We start from the raw sequence: 22,500 nt of genomic DNA, 5'->3' as shown, positions 1-22,500 counted from the left end.
TGGAACCCACCTACCAGCAGCTGCAGAGGATGAAGCTGGACAAGAGTCCGTTCGTGGTGGTGTGTGTGATTGGTCAGGAGCTGCTGACCGCTGGTTACCATGGAGCCTCGGTTGTGGTCCTGGAGGCAGGGCTAAAGATCGGCACATGCTCTCTGAAGGCAAGGCTGTGTGTGTGTGTGTGTGTGTGTGTGTGTGTGTGTGTGTGTGTGTGTGTGTGTGTGTGTGTGTGTGTGTGTGTGTGTGTGTGTGTGTGTGTGTGTGTGTGTGTGTGTGTGTGTGTGTGTGTGTGTGTGTGATGATCATTGAGTTTCTTCCCTCTTTCTGAAGCTCCGAGGTTCAGTGTTCTCTGCTCTCAGCTCAGCCTACTGGTCTCTAGGCAACGCAGAGAAGAGCACAGGATACATGCAGCAAGACCTGGAGGTCGCCAAGACTCTAGGTACACACACACCAGCCCGCACGCACACACACACCAGCCCGCACGCACACACACACCAGCCCGCACGCACACACACACCAGCCCGCACGCACACACACACCAGCCCGTACGCACACACACACCAGCCCGCACACACACACACGCCAGCCCGCACACACACACATACCAGCCCGCACACACACACACACCAGCCCGCACGCACACCACACACCAGCCCGCACGCACACACACACACAGCCCGCACGCACACACACACCAGCCCGCACGCACACACACACCAGCCCGCACACACACACACACACACACCAGCCCGCACACACACACACACCAGCCCGCAGACACACACACACACACACCAGCCCGCACACACACACCAGCCCGCACACACACACACACACTATTGGACACATACACATACATACACTAGGTATTGGTGGAGAGAGAGAGATGCCGCTGTACATGTGATTTAAGACTGTGGTAACACACTGAGTGGAAGACAAGGCATTTTCTATGGTAGCTAACACGAGTCATCAGGTCTCAATCAGATTACTCATCGTGAGTTTAGTTCACTGAACCAGCTACACTACGATCAACACCAGCTTAAACAGCCTTATGACCACACACACCTCATCATGTCTTCCCAGGTGACCAATCAGGCGAGTGCCGGGCTCACGGGAACCTAGGGTCCGCCTACTTCTCCAAGGGCAACTACAGGGAGGCTTTAACCAATCACAGACATCAGCTGGTCCTCGCCATGAAACTCAAGGACAGAGAGGTACCTAGTGGTGTGTGTGTGTGTGTTTCTCCATTGTATACTTCTACTCTTTCCCCTTCTTTTATTCAGGAGCCATGCTGTTCTCAGTCAGAGCAATGTGACAATGTAACAATGTCTGCCCTTGAGCCACACCACCCACTCACTGTTTATGACTGGAATACAATGAGAATCAAGTCTCTGTGTTATGGTGAAGGAAGAATTTCCATTATTTGTTTAACGTGACACCTTGTAGATCTGACTGTGTGTGAATGTCAGCACGGTATGGTTGTACTGTATTCTTCATGTGCTGTGTGTTCTCATGTCGTTGTGTATGGCTGGCTGACTGGTTGGCTGGCTGACTGGTTGGCTGGCTGGCTGGCTGACTGGTTGGCTGGCTGGCTGACTGGTTGGCTGGCTGGCTGGCTGACTGACTGGTTGGCTGGCTGGCTGGCTGACTGGTTGGCTGGCTGGCTGGCTGACTGGTTGGCTGGCTGGCTGGCTGGCTGACTGGTTGGTTGGCTGACTGGTTGGTTGGCTGGCTGGTTGGTTGGCTGGCTGGTTGGCTGGCTGACTGGCTGGCTGTCTGGTTGGCTGTCTGGTTGGCTGGCTGGCTGGATGGCTGTCTGGTTGGCTGGCTGTCTAGTTGGCTGTCTGGTTGGCTGACTGGTTGGCTGGCTGGTTGGCTGACTGGTTTTTGAATATCGACTGTTTGTTTAATATTGTACGAAACATGCCTTTCAGTATGTTAACCTTGTTTATGCATGTTCTGAATATGTTATACAATGTGTGTGTGTGTGCAGTCATTTAAAGGCATTCTAGATGTCAAATCGACAAGGCACCTGACACCAAGACCAATGGGTGCTTGAAACAGGCCCATTGTAGCGAAAGCAGCGTGTGTGTGTGTGTGTGTGTGTGTGTGTGTGTGTGTGTGTGTGTGTGTGTGAGAGTGTTAAGAGCTTTAGAGCTGAGGGACATTGAGGTGTGAGTGAGAGAGGATTACTGTGTCTCCTCTCTCCAGTCAACACCACAGGTCCACAGCCTCCATATTACTCTACAGAGAACACTGAACCTCATCTCTCCCACTGGCTTTCCTTTTGTTTAGATTGTGTGTGTCTTTCTAAAATGCCTCATGTGGCCGTCTTAATGTGGGGTGATAGTAGCCTCAATGTTAGAGAGGCAGGCCAGTCACAAGAGGGTTGCCAGTTCAAATCCCAGGGCTGACAGGAAAAGTCTTACAAGAGTTTGTGTGTCTCTAGGCTGCGTCCAGTGCGCTGAGCAGCCTTGGCCATGTGTACACAGCGATAGCGGACTACCCTAACGCCCTGGCCAGCCATAAACAGTGTGTGCTGTTGGCACGGCAGACCCAGTGCCCGCTGTCAGAGGCTCGCCAGCTGGGCAACATGGGAGCTGTCTACACTGCACTGGGAGACTTCACTAATGCTGTGTTGTGTCACCAGCAACACCTGGACATAGCTAAGGTATTTAACTAATGAACATACATACATACATACATACATACATACATACATACATACATACATACATACATACATACATACATACATACATACATACATACATACATACATACATACATACATACATACATACATACATACATACATACATACATACATACATAAACTCAGCAAAAAAAGAAACATCCCTTTTTCAGGACCCTGTCTTTCAAAGATAATTCGTAAAAATCCAAATAACTTCACAGATCTTCATTGTAAAGGGTTTAAACACTGTTTCCCATGCTTGTTCAATTAACCATAAACAATTAATGAACATGCACCTGTGGAATGGTCGTTAAGACACTAACAGCTTACAGACGGTAGGCAATGAAGGTCACAGTTATGAAAACTTAGGACACTAAAGAGGCCTTTCTACTGACTCTGAAAAACACCAAAAGAAAGATGCCCAGGGTCCCTCCTCATCTGTGTGAACGTGCCTTAGGCATGCTGCAAGGAGGCATGAGGACTGCAGATGTGGCCAGGGCAATAAATTGCAATGTCCGTACTGTGAGATGCCTAAGACAGCGCTACAGGGAGACAGGACGGACAGCTGATCGTCCTCGCAGTGGCAGACCACGTGTAACAACACCTGCACAGGATCGGTACATCCGAACATCACACCTGCGGGACAGATACAGGATGGCAACAACAACTGCCCGAGTTACACCAGGAACGCACAATCCCTCCATCAGTGCTCAGACTGTCTGCAATAGGCTGAGAGAGGCTGGACTGAGGGCTTGTAGACCTGTTGTAAGGAAGGTCCTCACCAGACATCACCAGCAACAACGTTGCCTATGGTCACAAACCCACCGTCGCTGGAACAGACAGGACTGGCAAAAAGTGCTCTTCACTGACGAGTCGCAGTTTTGTCTCACCAGGGGTGATGGTCGGATTCGCGTTTATCATTGAAGGAATGAGCGTTACACCGAGGCCTGTACTCTGGAGCGGGATCGAGTTGGAGGTGGAGGGTCCGTCATGGTCTGGGGCAGTGTGTCACAGCATCATCAGACTGAGCTTGTTGTCATTGCAGGGAATCTCAACGCTGTACGTTACAGGGAAGACATCCTCCCTCATGTGGTACCTTTCCTGCAGGCTCATCCTGACATGACCCTCCAGCATGACAATCCCACCAGCCGTACTGCTCGTTCTGTGCGTGATTTCCTGCAAGACAGGAATGTCAGTGTTCTGCCAGCAAAGAGCCCGGATCTCAATCCCATTGAGCACGTCTGGGACCTGTTGGATCGGAGGGTGAGGGCTAGGGCCATTCCCCCCCAGAAATGTCTGGGAACTTGCAGGTGCCTTGGTGGAAGGGTGGGGTAACATCTCACAGCAAGAACTGGCAAATCTGGTGCAGTCCATGAGGAGGAGATGCACTGCAGTACTTAATGTAGCTGGTGGCCACACCAGATACTGACTGTTACTTTTGATTTTGACCCCCCTTTTGTTCAGGGACACATTATTCCATTTCTGTTAGTCACATGTCTGTGGAACTTGTTCAGTTTATGTCTCAGTTGTTGAATCTTGTTATGTTCATACAAATATTTACACATGTTAAGTTTGCTGAAAATCGATGCAGTTGACAGTGAGAGGACGTTTCTTTTTTTGCCAAGTTTACATACACACACATGTATGAATGCACCAGGGTTGGGGTCAATTCTATGTCAATTCAGGAAGTGAACTGAATTTCATATTTACATAATTTTTTTTATCTTCCATTTCACCTACTATTTATTCTATCCATCCTATCTATTCTCAGTGTTCTGTGTTAAAAGCACTGAAGTAAATCAACGTTAAAGTGATCTAATGTGATCTGTAGACCCTAGGTAATGGGCGTGAGGAGGCACGGGCGTACAGTAACCTGGGCAGTGCCCACCACAGCCAGAGAGACTTTGACAAGGCTGTGTCCTACCACACCCTGGTGCTGCAGCTGGCTCAGGAGCTGGAGGACCGGACCATACAGATGAGGGCTTACGCCGGCCTGGGACACGCTGCTCGCTGCATGCAGGTAGTAGACACACACACACACACACACACACACACACACACACACACACACACACACACACATAGCATAACTCCCTGTATGTTCTCCAGGACTTGGAGAGGGCAGGCCAGTACCACCAGCAGCAGCTGGACATAGCAGAGGAGCTGCAGGACAGAGCTGCACAGGGACGCGCTTCATCCAACCTGGGTAAGACATGATGACAGCATCCTACACACACACACACTCACTCTCTCTCTCTCTCTCTCTCTCTCTCTCTCTCTCTCTCTCTCTCTCTCTCTCTCTCTCTCTCTCTCTCTCTCTCTCTCCTCTCTCTCTCTCTCTCTCTCTCTCCTCCTCTCTCTCTCTCTCCTCTCTCTCTCCTCTCTCTCTCTCTCTCTCAGATATTTATCTTCTCTGTGTTTCCCCCTTGGGACCAGAAGGTTGTGAATTGGATACCATCACAGATAAAAGAGCTGTCCCCCAATGGCCTGACCAGTTCAATGCCACATCGACCAGCAGCATTAAGGAGAGAACAAGAGGCCAGGGCTATAGAATGAAGGACAGTACAGGCCTTTTTACAGATGCTCCTGGGCACTATAAACATATGTCCTTTGTTTAATATCTACATTCTATGATGCAGCATTGTTTTGTTGAAGGGGTTTGTCCAATTACCCAGAGCTGTGTCCTATCACATGACTCCACTAGCGCCTCTCTGGCCAATCAACACTGATGTTTTATTAACAAGGTTTCGGGTTCTGCGACCATGGCGAAATCTGAGACCAACTGAATCTTACCCCACTGCTGAGTGGACAATAACCTACCTGTGTGTGTGTGTGTGTGTGTGTGTGTGTGTGTGTGTGTGTGTGTGTGTGTGTGTGTGTGTGTGTGTGTGTGTGTGTGTGTGTGTGTGTGTGTGTTTTACATGTGCAGGACTGCTGTAGAGATCTATTTTTCTTAGTCTCTCTCTCTCTCTCTTTCTACCAAAAAAAAAATACATCACATAATTTGACCATGTGTTATAACTGTTTATATAAAATCTTTAAACTAATAAGGAACAGTTTATAAATGACTTAAATCGTTCAAAGTACACCTTAATGATTGCTCCCGAGTGCTGCAGCGGTCTAAGGCACTGCATCTCAGTGCTAGAGGCGTCACTACAGACACCCTGGTTTGATTCCAGGCTGTATCACAATGGGCCGTGATTGGGAGTCCCATAGGGCGGCGCACAATTGGCCCAGCGTCGCATGGGTTTGGCTGGTGTAGGCCGTCGTTGTAAATAAGAATTTGTTCTTAACTAACTTGCCTAGTTAAATAAAGGTTAAATCCATTAAAAAAAAGATAAGTGTTATCAGTTTAAAGTGATATTTCATGGAATCCATCTGACAGTTCATTAACAGCTCATGTAGGTCATTGGCTGAAGGAGTCTAGTAGAACTCCTTAGTGGTTTGTGACTGGGCCATTTAAAGCTTCATTACCAACATTACCATGTTAGCAGGCTGAAGCTGGTTGGGGAGTTGGTCATGTCTGAAGGCTTGCCCAACCCCTAGATAACCTAGGACCGTATCAGCACAAAGTATAGACACACACAAACACACTGACTGTTATACACTCACATCCCAGTGTGTAGAATAGGGGTAGGGACTCTCCCTATAAGCTTCCAGTGCTGCCTCAGCCAAACAGACTGTTATAGGATCTCTTGTAATATTACATTACTTCTAATCCGTTAACTGCTGGCTATCTCAGAGCTGCTGCTGGGGAATACCAAAGCCTTATCGCCATACCACTAACATGCCCCCTGGCACCGTCGTGTGTGTGTGTGTGTGTGTGTGTGTGATCTGGGAGGATGCCTGACCCCAGGGGGTTAATGTGCACTAGTATTCCTGCAGACTCTGCAGGTTCCTCTGTAATCCTCTTATCTCTGCACCCCTGATGGGGCAGCTCTCCTTTTCCTAATACATACATACATACATGAACACACACACACACACACCTGAAAACGCTTACTTGCGCTACATACACCATCATCATCATCATCCACATACCTCTTCAATGATAGCATAGTCCTCTATTCCAAGAGTGTCAGTGTTTTAGCTGTTGGTTTTCAGGCAGGCTAGTTCCAGTCAGTCCATAGAGCTCAGTGTGAGGGGCTGTCCTTGGTAGTGGAGAAAACATACACTGTCAGTGGGTTATGGGGTTACAGGGATCACATTTCACGCTTACTGAATCAGGCTCTCACTCTCTCACTCACACACACACACAGACACAGACTAGATAAAGTTTAGGACACAACGTTGGCCAACTTTCAGATAGAATAATGTAGAACCATGGCCAGATGTTTTGAATAGGGGATGCTAATGGGAAACTTTTTTTCATGTTTTACTTTACTACCTTATGCACATTGAGCGTGGGAAATGCACTCTACAAATGTATTATTCTAATAAAAAGCACTCCATGCATCTATCATTGCATTTGCAGACTAACAGTAAGATACAGTTCCTAATGTGATGAGTAGTCTAGGTCTAGGAATAGATTCTGTAGGCCTAACAGTAAGATACAGTTCCTAATGTGTTGAGAAGCCTAGGAATAGATTCGGTAGGCCTAACAGTAAGATACAGTTCCTAATGTGTTGAGAAGCCTAGGACTAGATTCGGTAGGCCTAACAGTAGTAAATGTAGTCTCATTTTAGCTCATGGCTGTTTGTTTGTAAAAAATACCGTTCTGGACAAAGCGCTGAGATCTGAGATCCGCGCCAGGGGTAAACGTTCATGCAATTCTACATCAGAAAAATGACTGAAATGAACTGAGATCAATAAAAATGATACAATCTAGACCTACAGAAAGAGGAGACACAGATTGTACAATATGAAGTCCATCTATCCTGGTGGAGGAAATTATAGTCCTACAAAACTTGACTCACCCAATAGTTGACTCACCCAATAGTAGACTCACCCAATAGTAGACTCACCCAATAGTAGACTCACCCAATAGTAGACTCACCCAATAGTTGACTCACCCAATAGTAGACTCACCCAATAGTAGACTCACCCAATAGTAGACTCACCCAATAGTAGACTCACCCAATAATAAAGTAAGAGAAGGATGGGATTCTGGGAATATGTGCATTTAACGGCATGGCAGATGCTCTCTGCTGGTCACTCAATATTGGGAAAGGATTTTGGTAGCCTAACTACAAACAGATTACAGTCTTTTCAACAGTTTGATTTCCAAATTTCCAAGCGGTGCTGATTGCCGCTGGAATGAATACAGTTTGACACAGTTGGTGTGCACAAGGCTTAATGCTTCAATCAGACCGACAGTGTGTTTGCATCAATAGTGTGTAATAAATTCTGCAGTCAAACTTTTTTCATTATGTAACCCAAAATGTATACTAGATATGTGTGCAAAAAAAGTTCAACATTCACCTTTTTCTCCTATATCTGTCATGTCTACACATGTTCCAACGAATGCACAACAGAACACACTGCAACTGCCTCTGCAACGTAATGCTGCAAGGCAAACGCAGCGTTCCATTGGAAATAAATGTATTTCTGGTGTACCAAAATGCAAAGTTGCTGTCGGTGTGATCGAGGCGTTATGGTGTACCAAAACAAAATGATGCTGTCAGTGTGATCGAGGTGAAAGCCTAGGCTATGGACTGTGCTTATGATTAAAAACCATCCACAGCTATTTACAAAAATACGCTATTGAACTTCCATACTGTCTGGTGTAGTATTTTTAAATGATTTTATTTATTTATGTACAGACAGGATGAATTATATAATTTTGCCAATTTAATTTCAATTTACCAGGATGTGCTGCAACACCTCCAGCACTCCTACTTCCTGTGGCTATGTGTAGAACAAACATGTCTCTCTGACATGTAGAATAAGCATATCTATATAAATAAGAAAAAGGAATCATGTCAGCTCTATTCATGGCATTTCTATCTGCAACGTAACGTTTGTGTACTGAACATGTCCCAGTTCAGTCTCCTGCCCTGAACACCCACACGTCCAGGCTCATGTCACTCAGTGAAGAAGTTGAGATCATCACCTGCAGCTTCATCTGGTTGGGAGCTACCGCATCCAAAATACCACACAAGGCAAGTTGTTTTACAAATTGTTGTTGTGCTTCTCTCAGGTTTATTTGTTTGTAGTTAGCTAGACAGCTCATTAATAAAAAGCCCAATGTGTTTTTGGCTCGCACTGTCCCAGACTGCTCACTCTTGAGCTGAGTTGAGTTCATTAGCTATCTAACTTGTTGTTGTCCTTAGCACCTAGCTAGCTCATTGAAAACATTGTAAAACGTCATTTAATAAATAAAAAGGAAGTGTGTTACTAGTGATCTACTTAGCAAACTTAACTCTGTGATTAGGGTTGTAGTGCAAAATTAGGGCAACATTGTGTGTAAGCTATTTTATGTGTGAGTCAGGTACGTTTTAATATGTATCCTCTTATAGACGGTCTCTCCCTTTTTAACACACTTGTACAGCACACAACACAAGCACTGGCTCTTTCTCAATTAGCTAAATAAACACATTTTCTCTCCAGTTGTCTAGAGAGGATGACAGCCTGTCTCATCCCCCTGGAGGAGGATGACCTGTCATGTCCCATCTGCTGTGAGAACGTTACAGACTCCGTCAACCTCCACTGCAGCCACAGCTTCTGCAGGATCTGCCTGGAGGCCACAGGCTCCAACACCCCAAACACACTCCAAGGGCCTACACACTTAGCCTCTTCTGCCTTGAGTGTGTGGAGTGTGTGCCTGAGCATGCAGACCACAGTTTCTGTGGAGAAGGCTGCTACCCAAGGGAGGGAGGAGTACAGGACTCTACTGAAGGCCCTACAGGATAAAATGGCTGTCTTCGACAAGACCAAATACACCGGGGATAAAATGGTGTATCGCATTGGGGTGCAGACCCAGCAAACAGAGACACGGATAGAAGAGGAATTTGAGTGTTTGCAAATTCTGTAATTGTATTTTGCTAATTTTGAACCTTTCAATTTATTTCACAAGTCTGTTGAGCTGCAGATCAGAATCTACTCTGTTAAAAGAGAATTGCTGCAGTGCCATTGGTTTGACCAACATTGATAGATCATTCAAGCTTTCAATGTCAAATGTTCCTGGCAGGAAATTCTTTCAAATAAAGATTTTGGTATAAGTAACAAACCATTGATATATTATTGACAGACATGTTTTTGTACATTAGAAAGGCATTGAAAATGTTATGGTACCCTTCCTTATACAACCTGCTAAGCACTTTGCCTCTTGTTACATCAGGGCTGTGTTCAGGATGAAAGAAAGTTGCAAATGGAAACACAGTTTCTCCACTCAGAATGCCAAGCTAGCTTAGCCCATCTCATGCTCCATTCCATTTTGAACTGACCCTCTAGCCTACAAACACACACACACACACACACACACACACACACACACACACACACACACACACACACACACACATACTGGATCAGACGGAGAGACATCAGGGCCATGTATTAATGATCCATCTGCTGTCTCGACACCCCCTACCTCTCTCTCTCTCTTCCCTATGTGTCTCTCCTCCACCTTTGATCCCTCTTTCAATCCTCCCTTACTCTTATCCTGTTTGATGCAGATACTCTAGCTCTGATACTCACACACACACACACACACTCGGACATGGGTGTATTCAGGGATGTGAAACGCTTTGAACGTTGCAGATAGAAATGAACCAACATGATTCACTGTTAGACGTTCTGTCCTTCTGAACGTGCCCAGTGTCTGTGTCAGACGGTTGGCTGTGATCCTAATTGGTCATCCTCATGTCTGATCTCTAATCTCTGTTTAGCCGTCACTCACTTTCACTCCAATGGACTGCCTTTCTCAGGTATAATCCATCAGATGAAGGGGGAGTATGATGCAGCGTTGAAGCTCCACAATGCCCACCTGTGTTTGGTCCAGGAGCTGGGGGACTATGCTGCTCAGGGCAGGGCCTATGGGAACATGGGCAATGCCTACAACGCTCTGGGGATGTACGACCAGGCTGTGCGCTACCACCGGCAGGAACTGCACATATCACTAGAGGTGAGGATACACACGTGAACACACATACACATGAACGAACACACACACAGAGAGCTCTGGGGATGTACGACCAGGCTGTATGGTATCATAGGCGCCAGATATCACCGAAGGCAGACACACACCTGGTTTTGACCTTTCTTTCCTCTCCCAGGTGAATGACCGGCCCTCCCAGGCCTCTACCCATGGTAACCTGGCTGTAGCCTATCAGGCTCTGGGCGCTCACGACCGGGCTCTCCAGCACTACCTGCACCACCTGACCATCGCACGCGAACTACGAGACACACAGAGCACAGCCAGGGCACTAGGTAACAGACAGACAGAGCACGACCAGGGCACTAGGTAACAGACAGACAGAGCACAGCCAGGGCACTAGGTAACAGACAGACAGAGCACGACCAGGACACCAGATAACAGACAGACAGAGCACAACCAGGGCACTAGGTAACAGACAGACAGAGCACAACCAGGGCACCAGATAACAGACAGACAGAGCACGACCAGGGCACTAGGTAACAGACAGAGAGAGCACGACCAGGGCACTAGGTAACAGACAGACAGAGCACAACCAGGGCACCAGATAACAGACAGACAGAGCACAACCAGGACACCAGGTAACAGACAGAGAGAGCACGACCAGGGCACCAGATAACAGACAGACAGAGCACGACCAGGGCACCAGATAACAGACAGACAGAGCACAACCAGGCACCAGATAACAGACAGACAGAGCACGACCAGGGCACTAGGTAACAGACAGACAGAGCACGACCAGGCACCAGATAACAGACAGACAGAGCACGACCAGGGCACTAGGTAACAGACAGACAGAGCACAACCAGGGCACTAGGTAACAGACAGACAGAGCACGACCAGGGCACTAGGTAACAGACAGACAGAGCACAACCAGGCACCAGGTAACAGACAGACAGAGCACGACCAGGCACCAGATAACAGACAGACAGAGCACGACCAGGGCACTAGGTAACAGACAGACAGAGCACGACCAGGCACCAGATAACAGACAGACAGAGCACGACCAGGCACCAGATAACAGACAGACAGAGCACGACCAGGGCACTAGGTAACACAGACAGACAGAGCACGACCAGGCACCAGATAACAGACAGACAGAGCACGACCAGGCACCAGATAACAGACAGACAGAGCACGACCAGGCACCAGATAACAGACAGACAGAGCACGACCAGGCACCAGATAACAGACAGACAGAGCACGACCAGGCACCAGATAACAGACAGACAGAGCACAACCAGGGCACCAGATAACAGACAGACAGAGCACGACCAGGGCACTAAGTAACAGACAGACAGAGCACAACCAGGGCACTAGGTAACAGACAGAGAGAGCACGACCAGGGCACTAAGTAACAGACAGACAGAGCACGACCAGGCACCAGATAACAGACAGACAGAGCACGACCAGGCACCAGATAACAGACAGACAGAGCACGACCAGAGCACCAGATAACACAGACAGGGGGACAAACCAACAAATGAAGAATTGAAATATACTTTATTGATTCCTAAAGGTAAAGTGTGTGTGTGTGTGTGTGTGTGTGTGTAGGTAACCTGGGTAACTTCCACTGCTGTAGAGGGGAGTATGTCCAGGCGGTTCCCTACTACCAGCAGTACTTGACCTTGTCACCTCAGCTACAGGACCTGGAGGAAGAGGGCAAGGTCTGCCACAACCTGGCCTACACACACTACTGCCTGGGACAGTACAGCGAGGCCGTCAGGTAGGACACACTCCATCCATCTGTATGGATAATAATAGCTCTTAAAGATTGTCCTGACCTCTCCAAATAAATACAGAAAGGTGTCGACTTTGAAAAGGAAATGAGGAAGGAAACACACCTTTTCTTCTTTCTCCTAACAGGTATTATGAACAGGACCTGGCCCTGGCTAAAGACCTGGGGGATAAGCTCTCCCAGGCTAAAGCCTACTGTAACCTGGGACTGGCCTACAAAGCCCTGGGGGAATACAAGAAGGCTGAGGACTGTCAGAGATACCTGCTGTCGCTGGCTCAGGCTCTCAACAACACACAGGTGCAGATAGTAACTAGCACAACTGGTATTGGTGGAATGGGTCGTTAGGGTGGGTCGTTAGGGTGGGTCGTTAGGGTGGGTCGTTAGGGGGTCAGCATGTGTGTTGGAGGGGACTGGGATGGGGAGATTCTACATTAAAACTGTGTGTATGTGCGTGTGTGTCCAGGCTGTGTTCCGTGCCCTGGGGAACCTGGGGGATGTGTGTGTGTGTCGGGTTGACGTGGCCGGGGCGGTGAGGTTCTACCAGCAGCAGCTCACCCTGGCTCAGGAGGTCAAAGGCCACAAAATGGAGGCCGACGCATACTCAGCGCTAGGCTCCGCCCACAGGTAGACTCCTAATCCAGTTAGGATTTAAATTTTATTTATAAACTTCCAGTATGTTTTCAGATAATATTGACTGAGAAGTAATAGTGATTTTCTCCCTTCTTCCCTCCCCCAGACTCCTCCGTCAGTACGACCTGGCCCTGTCCTTCCACCAGCAGGAGCTGTCTGCCCGCACCGCTCTAGATGACCAACAGGGGCAGTGTGGTGCTCTGGGCCGCCTGGCAGCCGTCCACATGGCCCTGACGGACTACGCCACAGCCTTCCAGTGCTACCAGGCCCAGCTCACCCTGGCACAGGGCCTCAGAGACGCCCGCGTGGAGGCACAGGTCCAGGGCAACATGGGAATCGCCAAGATGAACATGGGCGTCCTGGAGGAGGCCATTGGGTATTTTGAGCAGCAGTTGGCCATGCTGGAGCAGCTGAGTGGGGCTGAGTGTGTGCTGGACAGAGGGAGGGCCTACGGGAACCTAGCAGACTGTTATGACTCTCTGGGAGACTTTGAGGAAGCTATAAAGTACAGTGAGATGTTTCTAACCGTGGCTCAGAGTCTCAACCATGTTCAGGACCAGGAGAGAGCCTACAGGGGACTGGGCAACGCACACAGGTAAGGGCTGAGACACTCTCTCTGTCTGTCTCTTTATCTCTCTGTCTGTCTCTTTATCTCTCTGTCTGTCTCTTTATCTCTCTGTCTGTCTCGTTATCTCTCTGTATGTCTCTTTATCTCTCTGTCTGTCTCTTTATCTCTCTGTCTGTCTCGTTATCTCTCTGTATGTCTCGTTATCTCTCTGTCTGTCTCTTTATCTCTCTGTCTGTCTCGTTATCTCTCTGTCTGTCTCTTTATCTCTCTGTCTGTCTCTTTATCTCTCTGTATGTCTCGTTATCTCTCTGTCTCTCTCTTTATCTCTCTGTATGTCTCTTTATCTCTCTGTCTGTCTCGTTATCTCTCTGTCTGTCTCTTTATCTCTCTGTATGCCTCTTTATCTCTCTGTCTGTCTCTTTATTTCTCTGTCTGTCTCTTTATCTCTCTGTCTGTCTCTTTATTTCTCTGTCTGTCTCGTTATCTCTCTGTATGTCTCGTTATCTCTCTGTATGTCTCTTTATCTCTCTGTATGTCTCGTTATCTCTCTGTCTGTCTCGTTATCTCTCTGTCTGTCTCTTTATCTCTCTGTCTGTCTCTTTATCTCTCTGTCTGTCTCTTTATCTCTCTGTCTGTCTCTTTATCTCTCTGTCTGTCTCTTTATCTCTCTGTCTGTCTCTTTATCTCTCTGTCTGTCTCTTTATCTCTCTGTCTGTCTCGTTATCTCTCTGTATGTCTCGTTATCTCTCTGTCTCTCTCTTTATCTCTCTGTATGCCTCTTTATCTCTCTGTCTGTCTCTTTATCTCTCTGTCTGTCTCTTTATCTCTCTGTCTGTCTCTTTATCTCTCTGTCTGTCTCTTTATCTCTCTGTCTGTCTCTTTATCTCTCTGTCTGTCTCGTTATCTCTCTGTCTCTCTCTTTATCTCTCTGTATGCCTCTTTATCTCTCTGTCTGTCTCTTTATCTCTCTGTCTGTCTCTTTATCTCTCTGTCTGTCTCTTTATCTCTCTGTCTGTCTCTTTATCTCTCTGTCTGTCTCTTTATCTCTCTGTCTGTTTCTTTATCTCTCTGTCTGTCTCTTTATCTCTCTGTATGCCTCTTTATCTCTCTGTCTGTCTCTTTATCTCGCTGTCTGTCTCTTTATCTCTCTGTATGCCTCTTTATCTCTCTGTCTGTCTCTTTATCTCACTGTCTGTCTCTTTATCTCTCTATCTGTCTCTTTATCTCTGTCTCTCTTTTACCCCCCCACTCTCAATATTTTCCTCTTTCTCTCTCTCTCACCCTCCTCTAACTTTATATCTCTGTCTTTATATCTCTCTCTCCCTCCTCTCTCTGCTTCTCTGCTGGTCCCTGGTGAGGGAATGACTGAGGGATGATAGGACAAGTCATGTACAGTAGTTAGACAGATAAAGTCACAGCTCAGTGTTAGTTTGCAGACACAGCTTCTTTTACATTTCCTCCCCCAAGGATATCACATGTATTATATCTCATACTAGCCAAATGAACATGTCCTGAAGTTATAGCCCAATTTGTTTTCTTGTTTGCCTTCTTAAGTTGCTCATATATCTCTCTCTGGGAAACTAGATGCCCTTTGATGTTTGGATTTTCAGAGCTGAGTGTTTTATGTTGTGACTCATGAAATGCATTTATATAAATAATTGGTAGGGCTCGTTCTGAAGGCAATAGTGACTCATATGCAGCAAGCAGCAGGTCTACATTAGCAACTCTGAAGAGGGAAATGGGGGTAAACAAAAACAACTCCTCTCAGATCTCTAGGTAGTCTCCAGCAGGCGTTGGTGTGTTTTGAGAAGAGACTGGTGGTGGCCCATGAGCTGGGCGGATCAGGAGGTGGAGGAGGGGGGAAGACCCAGGCCCAGGCCTATGGAGAGCTGGGAGACCTACATAGCCAGCTGGGAAATTATGAGCAAGCCCTGTCCTGCCTGGAGCATCAGCTCCACATCGCCTGCACCTCAGAGGTAAGACTTCTACCTTGAATGAATGAATGACAGGCAGGGAAGGAGGGGTGACTAACCTTTGGCAGTTACCTGTATATATTTTATTAATCTATATGCTATAACTATTTCTTCTACATCTGTTCCTCCCAGGACCGAGCACTAGAGGGCGACGCGAGCGCGGCGCTGGGTGCAGTGTACCAGCTGATGGGAGAGAACGAGGCAGCTCTGCAGGTTGGTGCTGTTCTTATCATGGTGCTGTTATATTCTCCAGGCAATGTTCTACTGTCTGCCTGTCTGTGTCCATCAATCTCTCTCTCTCTCTGTCTCTCTCTCTCTCTGTCTCTCTCTCTCTCTCTCTCTCTCTCTCTGTCTCTCGCTCTCTCTCTCTGTCTCTCTCTCTCTCTCTCTGTCTCTCTCTGTCTCTCTCTCTCTCTCTCTTTCTCTCTCTCTCTCTCTCTCTAGTGGCACCAGAGCGCATTAGAGATTGCGGAGGAGACTGGAAGTGGGAGGAGTCAGGGGATGGCCTACGGGAACATGGGACTGACCTATGAGGCGCTGGGAAACTACGAAAGGGCCGTGGACTGTCAGGTAAACACACACTATCACACTATCACACACACTGTCACACTATCACACACACTATCACACTATCACACACACTGTCACACTATCACACACACTATCACACTATCACACTATCACACACACTATCACACTATCACACACACTGTCACACTATCACACACACTGTCACACTATCACACACACTATCACACTATCACACACACTATCACACTATCACACACACTATCACACTATCACACACACTGTCACACTATCACACACACTATCACACTGTCACACTATCACACACACTATCACACTATCACACTATCACACACACTATCACACTATCACACACACTGTCACACTATCACACACACTGTCACACTATCACACACACTATCACACTATCACACACACTATCACACTATACACACACACTATCACACTCACTTCACACTATCACACACACTGTCACACTATCACACACACTATCACACTATCACACACACTATCACACTATCACACACACTATCACACTATCACACTATCACACACACTATCACACTATCACACACACTGTCACACTATCACACACACTATCACACTGTCACACTATCACACACACTATCACACTATTACACACACACTATCACACACACTATCACACTATCACACACACTGTCACACTATCACACACACTGTCACACTATCACACTATCACACACACTATCACACACACTATCACACTGTCACACTATCACACACACTATCACACACACTCTATCACACTATCACACACACTGTCACACTATCACACACACTATCACACTATCACACACACTGTCCACTACACACACACTATCACACTATCACACACACACACTATCACACTATCACCACACTATCACACACTATCACACTATCACACACACTGTCACACTATCACACACACTAGTCACACTATCACACACACTATCACACTATCACACACACTGTCACACTATCACACACACTATCACACTATCACACACACTGTCACACTATCACACTATCACACTATCACACTATCACACACACTATCACACTATCACACACACTATCACACTATCACACACACTGTCACACTGTCACACTATCACACACACTATCACACTATCACACACACACACACTATCACACACACTATCACACTATCACACACACTGTCACACTATCACACACACTGTCACACTATCACACACACTGTCACACTATTCACACACACTATCACACACACTATCACACTATCACACACACTATCACACTATCACACACACTGTCACACTATCACACACACTATCACACTGTCACACTATCACACACACTATCACACTATTACACACACACTATCACACACACTATCACACTATCACACACACTGTCACACTATCACACACACTGTCACACTATCACACACACTGTCACACTATCACACACACTATCACACTATCACACACACTATCACACACACTATCACACACACTATCACACTATCACACACACTATCACACACACTATCACACTATGGTCGTGTTCTATCCTACTATCACACTATCACACACACTATCACACACACTATCACACTATCACACACACACACTATGGTCATGTTCTGTCAGGTAAACACACACTATCACACTATCACACACACTATCCCACTATCACACACACTATCACACTATTACACTATCACACACACTATGGTCGTGTTCTGACAGGTAGACGATTTGGGACTTGACCTTTCTGTCTCTTGTGATGTCATCAGGAGCAGCACCTGAGTGTGGCGGCGCAGAATAATGACCTCACAGCCAAGACACTGGCGTACGGCAGCCTGGGGAGGACACACCATGCGCTACAGAACTACACACAGGCTGTCATGTACCTGCAAGAAGGTGAGAGGAGAGAACGAGAGAGAGAGAGAGAGAACGAGAGAGAGAGAGAGAGAGAGAGAGAGAGAGAGAGAGAGAGAGAGAGAGAGAGTGAATTAATGAAGACATGGTTTTTGGAGAAAGAGGGAGGAGAGGGTGATTTGATGATGTTTTGAGACTCCCTCTCTATCTCTCTTCTTCTCTCTCTCAGGTCTGCGTCTAGCGGAGCAGTGTGGGAGGAGAGAGGAGGAGGCTAAGATCCGGCACCGTCTGGGCCTGTCACTGTGGGCCAGCAGCAACCTGGAAGAGGCCCAGCACCAGGTATCCACAGAGTTTCAGAATGTAGCTGCTCTTCAGTCCTGCTGACACATGCTGGTGGACTATGGAACTGCAGTCTGATTCTAGAGATTTATAATAACTAATTGCGTGTATATCGTGATAGGGGTGCGGCATGGGTATGTATTCAGGCGTGAATGCGTGTGGGATGTAGTTGTGTATTCTCTTTCTCTCTCTCCAGCTATACCGAGCATCTGCGTTGTTTGAGTCGATTCGCCACGAGGCCCAGCTCAGCTCAGACTACAGACTGTCCCTGTTCGACCTGCAGACATCATCATACCAGGCTCTCCAGAGGGTCCTCGTCAGCCTGGGTAACACTTTTCTTCCTGTTCTATCTCTCTTGTTATCCATCTCCTTCCCTATCTCTATGCATCTCTCTTTCTTTCACACTTTCTCTACTTGTTCACTTTCTCTTCTCATCCCTCTGTTCATCCCTCTCTCCTCTCCTCCCCAGGTCATTATGACGAGGCCCTAGCAGTGGCAGAGCGGGGTCGGACCCGGGCCTTCGCTGACCTCCTGGTGGAGCGACAGCAAGGTCACCAACCACTGACCTCTGACCCTTATACCCCGACTCCTGACCCTTACTCCCCGGTAACCGTAGAACACATCCTGGAAACGGTCAACAGTCAGAAGTCACTGGTGCTGTACTTCTCTCTGGCTGCAGGGTTCCTATACAGCTGGCTACTGGCACCAGGCACAGGTAGGTACATACACACACAGATCTACACGTGTACACACACACCTCTAATCCCTAACCCTGTGTTGTGTTGTGTGCAGGTATAGTGAAGTTCCATGAGGTGTACCTGGGTGAGGGAGGAGCCGAGCTGCAGGCCGCAGAGATCCAGGGGGGAGGAGTTAGTGGCTGTCACACTCTGGAGCAGCACATCACTGCAGCCAGAGAGGCTCTGGGAGTTGACAACTGCTACAGCAGGTGTGTGTGTTTGTGTGTATGTGTGTCTTGCACTTGCTATGGTCTCTGCTTCATTAAAAGATTGTTTAGTGCTTCACTGAGAGACTGTAGGCTCTCTTTATCACTTGGCTCGGGACTCTGTCCCTCCCTCGCACCCTCTCTATCTCTGTAGAATGGATGGGATATTCAGAGGTGACATATTTCACCCTTCCCTGTGGCTCAGTTGGTAGAGCATGGTGTTTGCAACGCTAGCATGGTGTGTGCAACGCCAGGGTTGTGGGTTCGATTCCCACGGGGGGCCAGTACAAAAAAATACTTACAACAACAAAAAAAATGCATGAAATGAAAATGAAATGTATGTATTCACTACTGTAAGTCGGTCTGGATAAGAGCGTCTGCTAAATGACTAAAATGTCAATGTAATAATGGGAGCTCGCAGCCTCTCTCTTTCTCACACACACACACACACACACACACAATGCACACTGGTAATCCATCAGTGAAGTGCTTTTAATAAAGTAGAGAGAGACTATCACACCTCGGAGAGCAATAAAGTTTAATACAGCACTGCAGGCTACTACTGTGTAATGTGTCGAGTCAGCAAATGTTATCTCTCACACATTGTTCTCCTGTCCTCACACAACCACTGCAGTTTATTACCTTTATTTAACCAGGTAGGCTAGGTGAGAACAAGTTCTCATTTACAGCTGCGACCTGGCCAAGATAAAGCAAAGCAGTTTCACACAAACAACAACACAGAGTTACACATGGAGTAAAACAAACATACAGTCAATAATACAGTAGAAAAGGTCTACATACAGTGTGTGCAAATGAGGTGAGATAAGGGAGGTAAGGCAATAAATAGGCCAGAGTGGCAAAGTAATTACAATATAGCAATTAAACACTGGAATGGTACAGTCGTGGCCAAAAGTTTTGAGAATGACACAAATATTAATTTTCAAAGTCTGCTGCCTCAGTTTGTATGATGGCAATTTGCATATACTCCAGAATGTTATGAAGAGTGATCAGATGAATTGCAATTAATTGCAAAGTCCCTCTTTGCCATGCAAATGAACTGAATCCCCAAAAAACATTTCCACTGCATTTCAGCCCTGCCACAAAAGGAGCAGCTCACATCATGACAGTGATTCTCTCGTTAACACAGGTCTGAGTGTTGACGAGGACAAGGCTGGAGATCACTCCGTCATGCTGATTGAGTTTGAATAACAGACTGGAAGCTTCAAAAGGAGGGTGGTGCTTGGAATCATTGTTCTTCCTCTGTCGTCCATGGTTACCTGCAAGGAAACACGTGCCATCATCATTGCTTTGCACAAAAAGGGCTTCACAGGCAAGGATATTGCTGCCAGTAAGATTGCACCTAAATCAACCATTTATCGGATCATCAAGAACTTCAAGGAGAGCGGTTCAATTGTTGTGAAGAAGGCTTCAGGGCGCCCAAGAAAGTCCAGCAAGCGCAGGACCGTCTCCTAAAGTTGATTCAGCTGCGGGATCGGGGCACCACCAGTACAGAGCTTGCTCAGGAATGGCAGCAGGCAGGTGTGAGTGCATCTGCACGCACAGTGAGACGAAGACTTTTGGAGGATGGCCTGTGTCAAGAAGGGCAGCAAAGAAGCCACTTCTCTCCAGGAAAAACATCAGGGACAGACTGATATTGATATTTTGGGTCAATGGCCAGGAAACTCCCCAGACCTTAATCCCATTGAGAACTTGTGGTCAATCCTCAATAGGCAGGTGGACAAACAAAAACCCACAAATTCTGACCAACTCCAAGCATTGATTATGCAAGAATGGGCTGCCATCAGTCAGGATGTGGCCCAGAAGTTAATTGACAGCATGCCAGGGAAGATTGCAGAGGTCTTGAAAAAGGGTCAACACTGCAAATATTGACTCTTTACATCAACTTCATGTAATTGTCAATAAAAGCCTTTGACACTTATGAAATGCTTGTAATTATACTTCAGTATTCCATAGTAACATCTGACAAAAATATCTAAAGACACTGAAGCAGCAGACTTTGTGAAAATGAATATTTGTGTCATTCTCAAAACTTTTGGCCACGACTGTAGATGTTCAGAAGATGAATGTGCAAGTAGAGATACTGGGGTGCAAAGGAGCAAGGTAAATAAATAAATACAGTATGGGGATGAGGTAGTTGGATGGGCTATATTACAGATGGGCTATGTACAGGTGCAGTGATTTGTGAGCTGCTCTGACAGCTGGTACTTAAAGCTAGTGAGGGGGATATGAGTCTCCAGCAGTACTGTTGCCCCAGCCAGCAGCACCTTACTGTGTGTGTGTGTGTGTGTGTGTGTGTGTGTGTGTGTGTGTGTGTGTGTGTGTGTGTGTGTGTGTGTGTGTGTGTGTGTGTGTGTGTGTGTGTGTGTGTGTGTGTACCAGCAGTGAGACGGAGAATGAAGCAGGTGATCTGTTAGAACAACAGCTTGAGGAACGACAGACCTCAGCCAGCGACTCCACTGACTGCCTACACAGTCAGGTGTCCAGAAACGTCTTCAGCAGGTGTGTGTTCTGCAGAGAGTCAATGTTGACTCAAATGTCACCATATTTGAACATTTTAATTAAAATAAAGTCTGATATATTATATGGAGAGAGTGTCATTCTGTATGTTCCTTTGCAATATCTACTGGTGTAGACAGCACCAGTTGTTAAACCACAAGCACAATTTCTGTATTTGTACAGAAGTGGTCAGAGTTTGTCCAGTCTGGTCAGTTCTACAGTATCTCCAGTGAGGGAGACCTCCTCCTCGCTACTCTGTAGACCCGCCCCCCTCACCAAACCCCCCCTACGAGCCCTTCACCACCTGCTCATTGCACCTATGGAGGAGGTAAGAGAGTGTGGGTGTGTTTAACCTAACGACACTAATTTTACCATTTGATAGAGATCGAATTATATCTATCTGTTTACTCATTATTTCACCCTCCCTCTCTCTCTGCCTCCCTCTCTCTCTCTGCCTCCCTCTCTCTCTCTCTGCCTCCCTCTCTCTCTCTCTCTCTGCCTCCCTCTCTCTCTCTCTCTGCCTCCCTCTCTCTCTCTCTGCCTCCCTCTCTCTCTCTCTGCCTCCCT

The 22,500-nt window shown here is 47.0% G+C and overlaps 1 protein-coding gene across 3 annotated transcripts in view; it reads left to right on the top strand.

The window, feature by feature from the left end:
- The first annotated feature begins 298 nt into the window (after positions 1 to 298).
- The window catches only part of LOC106568279 (tetratricopeptide repeat protein 28), a 31,391-nt gene continuing 9,189 nt past the window's right edge, over positions 299 to 22,500 (top strand). For all 3 annotated transcript variants that reach the window (XM_082960484.1, XM_082960483.1, XM_082960485.1), the window contains exons 1-21: positions 299 to 436; positions 1,081 to 1,211; positions 2,447 to 2,668; positions 4,524 to 4,712; positions 4,802 to 4,898; positions 10,561 to 10,757; positions 10,909 to 11,062; positions 12,342 to 12,513; positions 12,654 to 12,822; positions 12,989 to 13,149; positions 13,262 to 13,750; positions 15,492 to 15,699; positions 15,829 to 15,909; positions 16,141 to 16,266; positions 18,050 to 18,176; positions 18,364 to 18,473; positions 18,670 to 18,799; positions 18,943 to 19,188; positions 19,266 to 19,419; positions 21,817 to 21,936; positions 22,117 to 22,261. In XM_082960484.1, coding sequence (XP_082816610.1) covers positions 403 to 436; positions 1,081 to 1,211; positions 2,447 to 2,668; positions 4,524 to 4,712; positions 4,802 to 4,898; positions 10,561 to 10,757; positions 10,909 to 11,062; positions 12,342 to 12,513; positions 12,654 to 12,822; positions 12,989 to 13,149; positions 13,262 to 13,750; positions 15,492 to 15,699; positions 15,829 to 15,909; positions 16,141 to 16,266; positions 18,050 to 18,176; positions 18,364 to 18,473; positions 18,670 to 18,799; positions 18,943 to 19,188; positions 19,266 to 19,419; positions 21,817 to 21,936; positions 22,117 to 22,261 — 3,462 coding nt within the window. In that variant the 5' untranslated portion in view covers positions 299 to 402. The remainder of the gene's footprint in view (positions 437 to 1,080; positions 1,212 to 2,446; positions 2,669 to 4,523; positions 4,713 to 4,801; positions 4,899 to 10,560; positions 10,758 to 10,908; positions 11,063 to 12,341; positions 12,514 to 12,653; positions 12,823 to 12,988; positions 13,150 to 13,261; positions 13,751 to 15,491; positions 15,700 to 15,828; positions 15,910 to 16,140; positions 16,267 to 18,049; positions 18,177 to 18,363; positions 18,474 to 18,669; positions 18,800 to 18,942; positions 19,189 to 19,265; positions 19,420 to 21,816; positions 21,937 to 22,116; positions 22,262 to 22,500) is intronic.

This window comes from Salmo salar, chromosome 13 (assembly GCF_965601325.2).
Source record: "Salmo salar chromosome 13, fSalSal1, whole genome shotgun sequence".
Taxonomy (NCBI): domain Eukaryota; kingdom Metazoa; phylum Chordata; class Actinopteri; order Salmoniformes; family Salmonidae; genus Salmo; species Salmo salar.
Note: the sequence above shows the minus strand (reverse complement) of the source record. Positions and strands in the feature narration are given on the sequence as shown.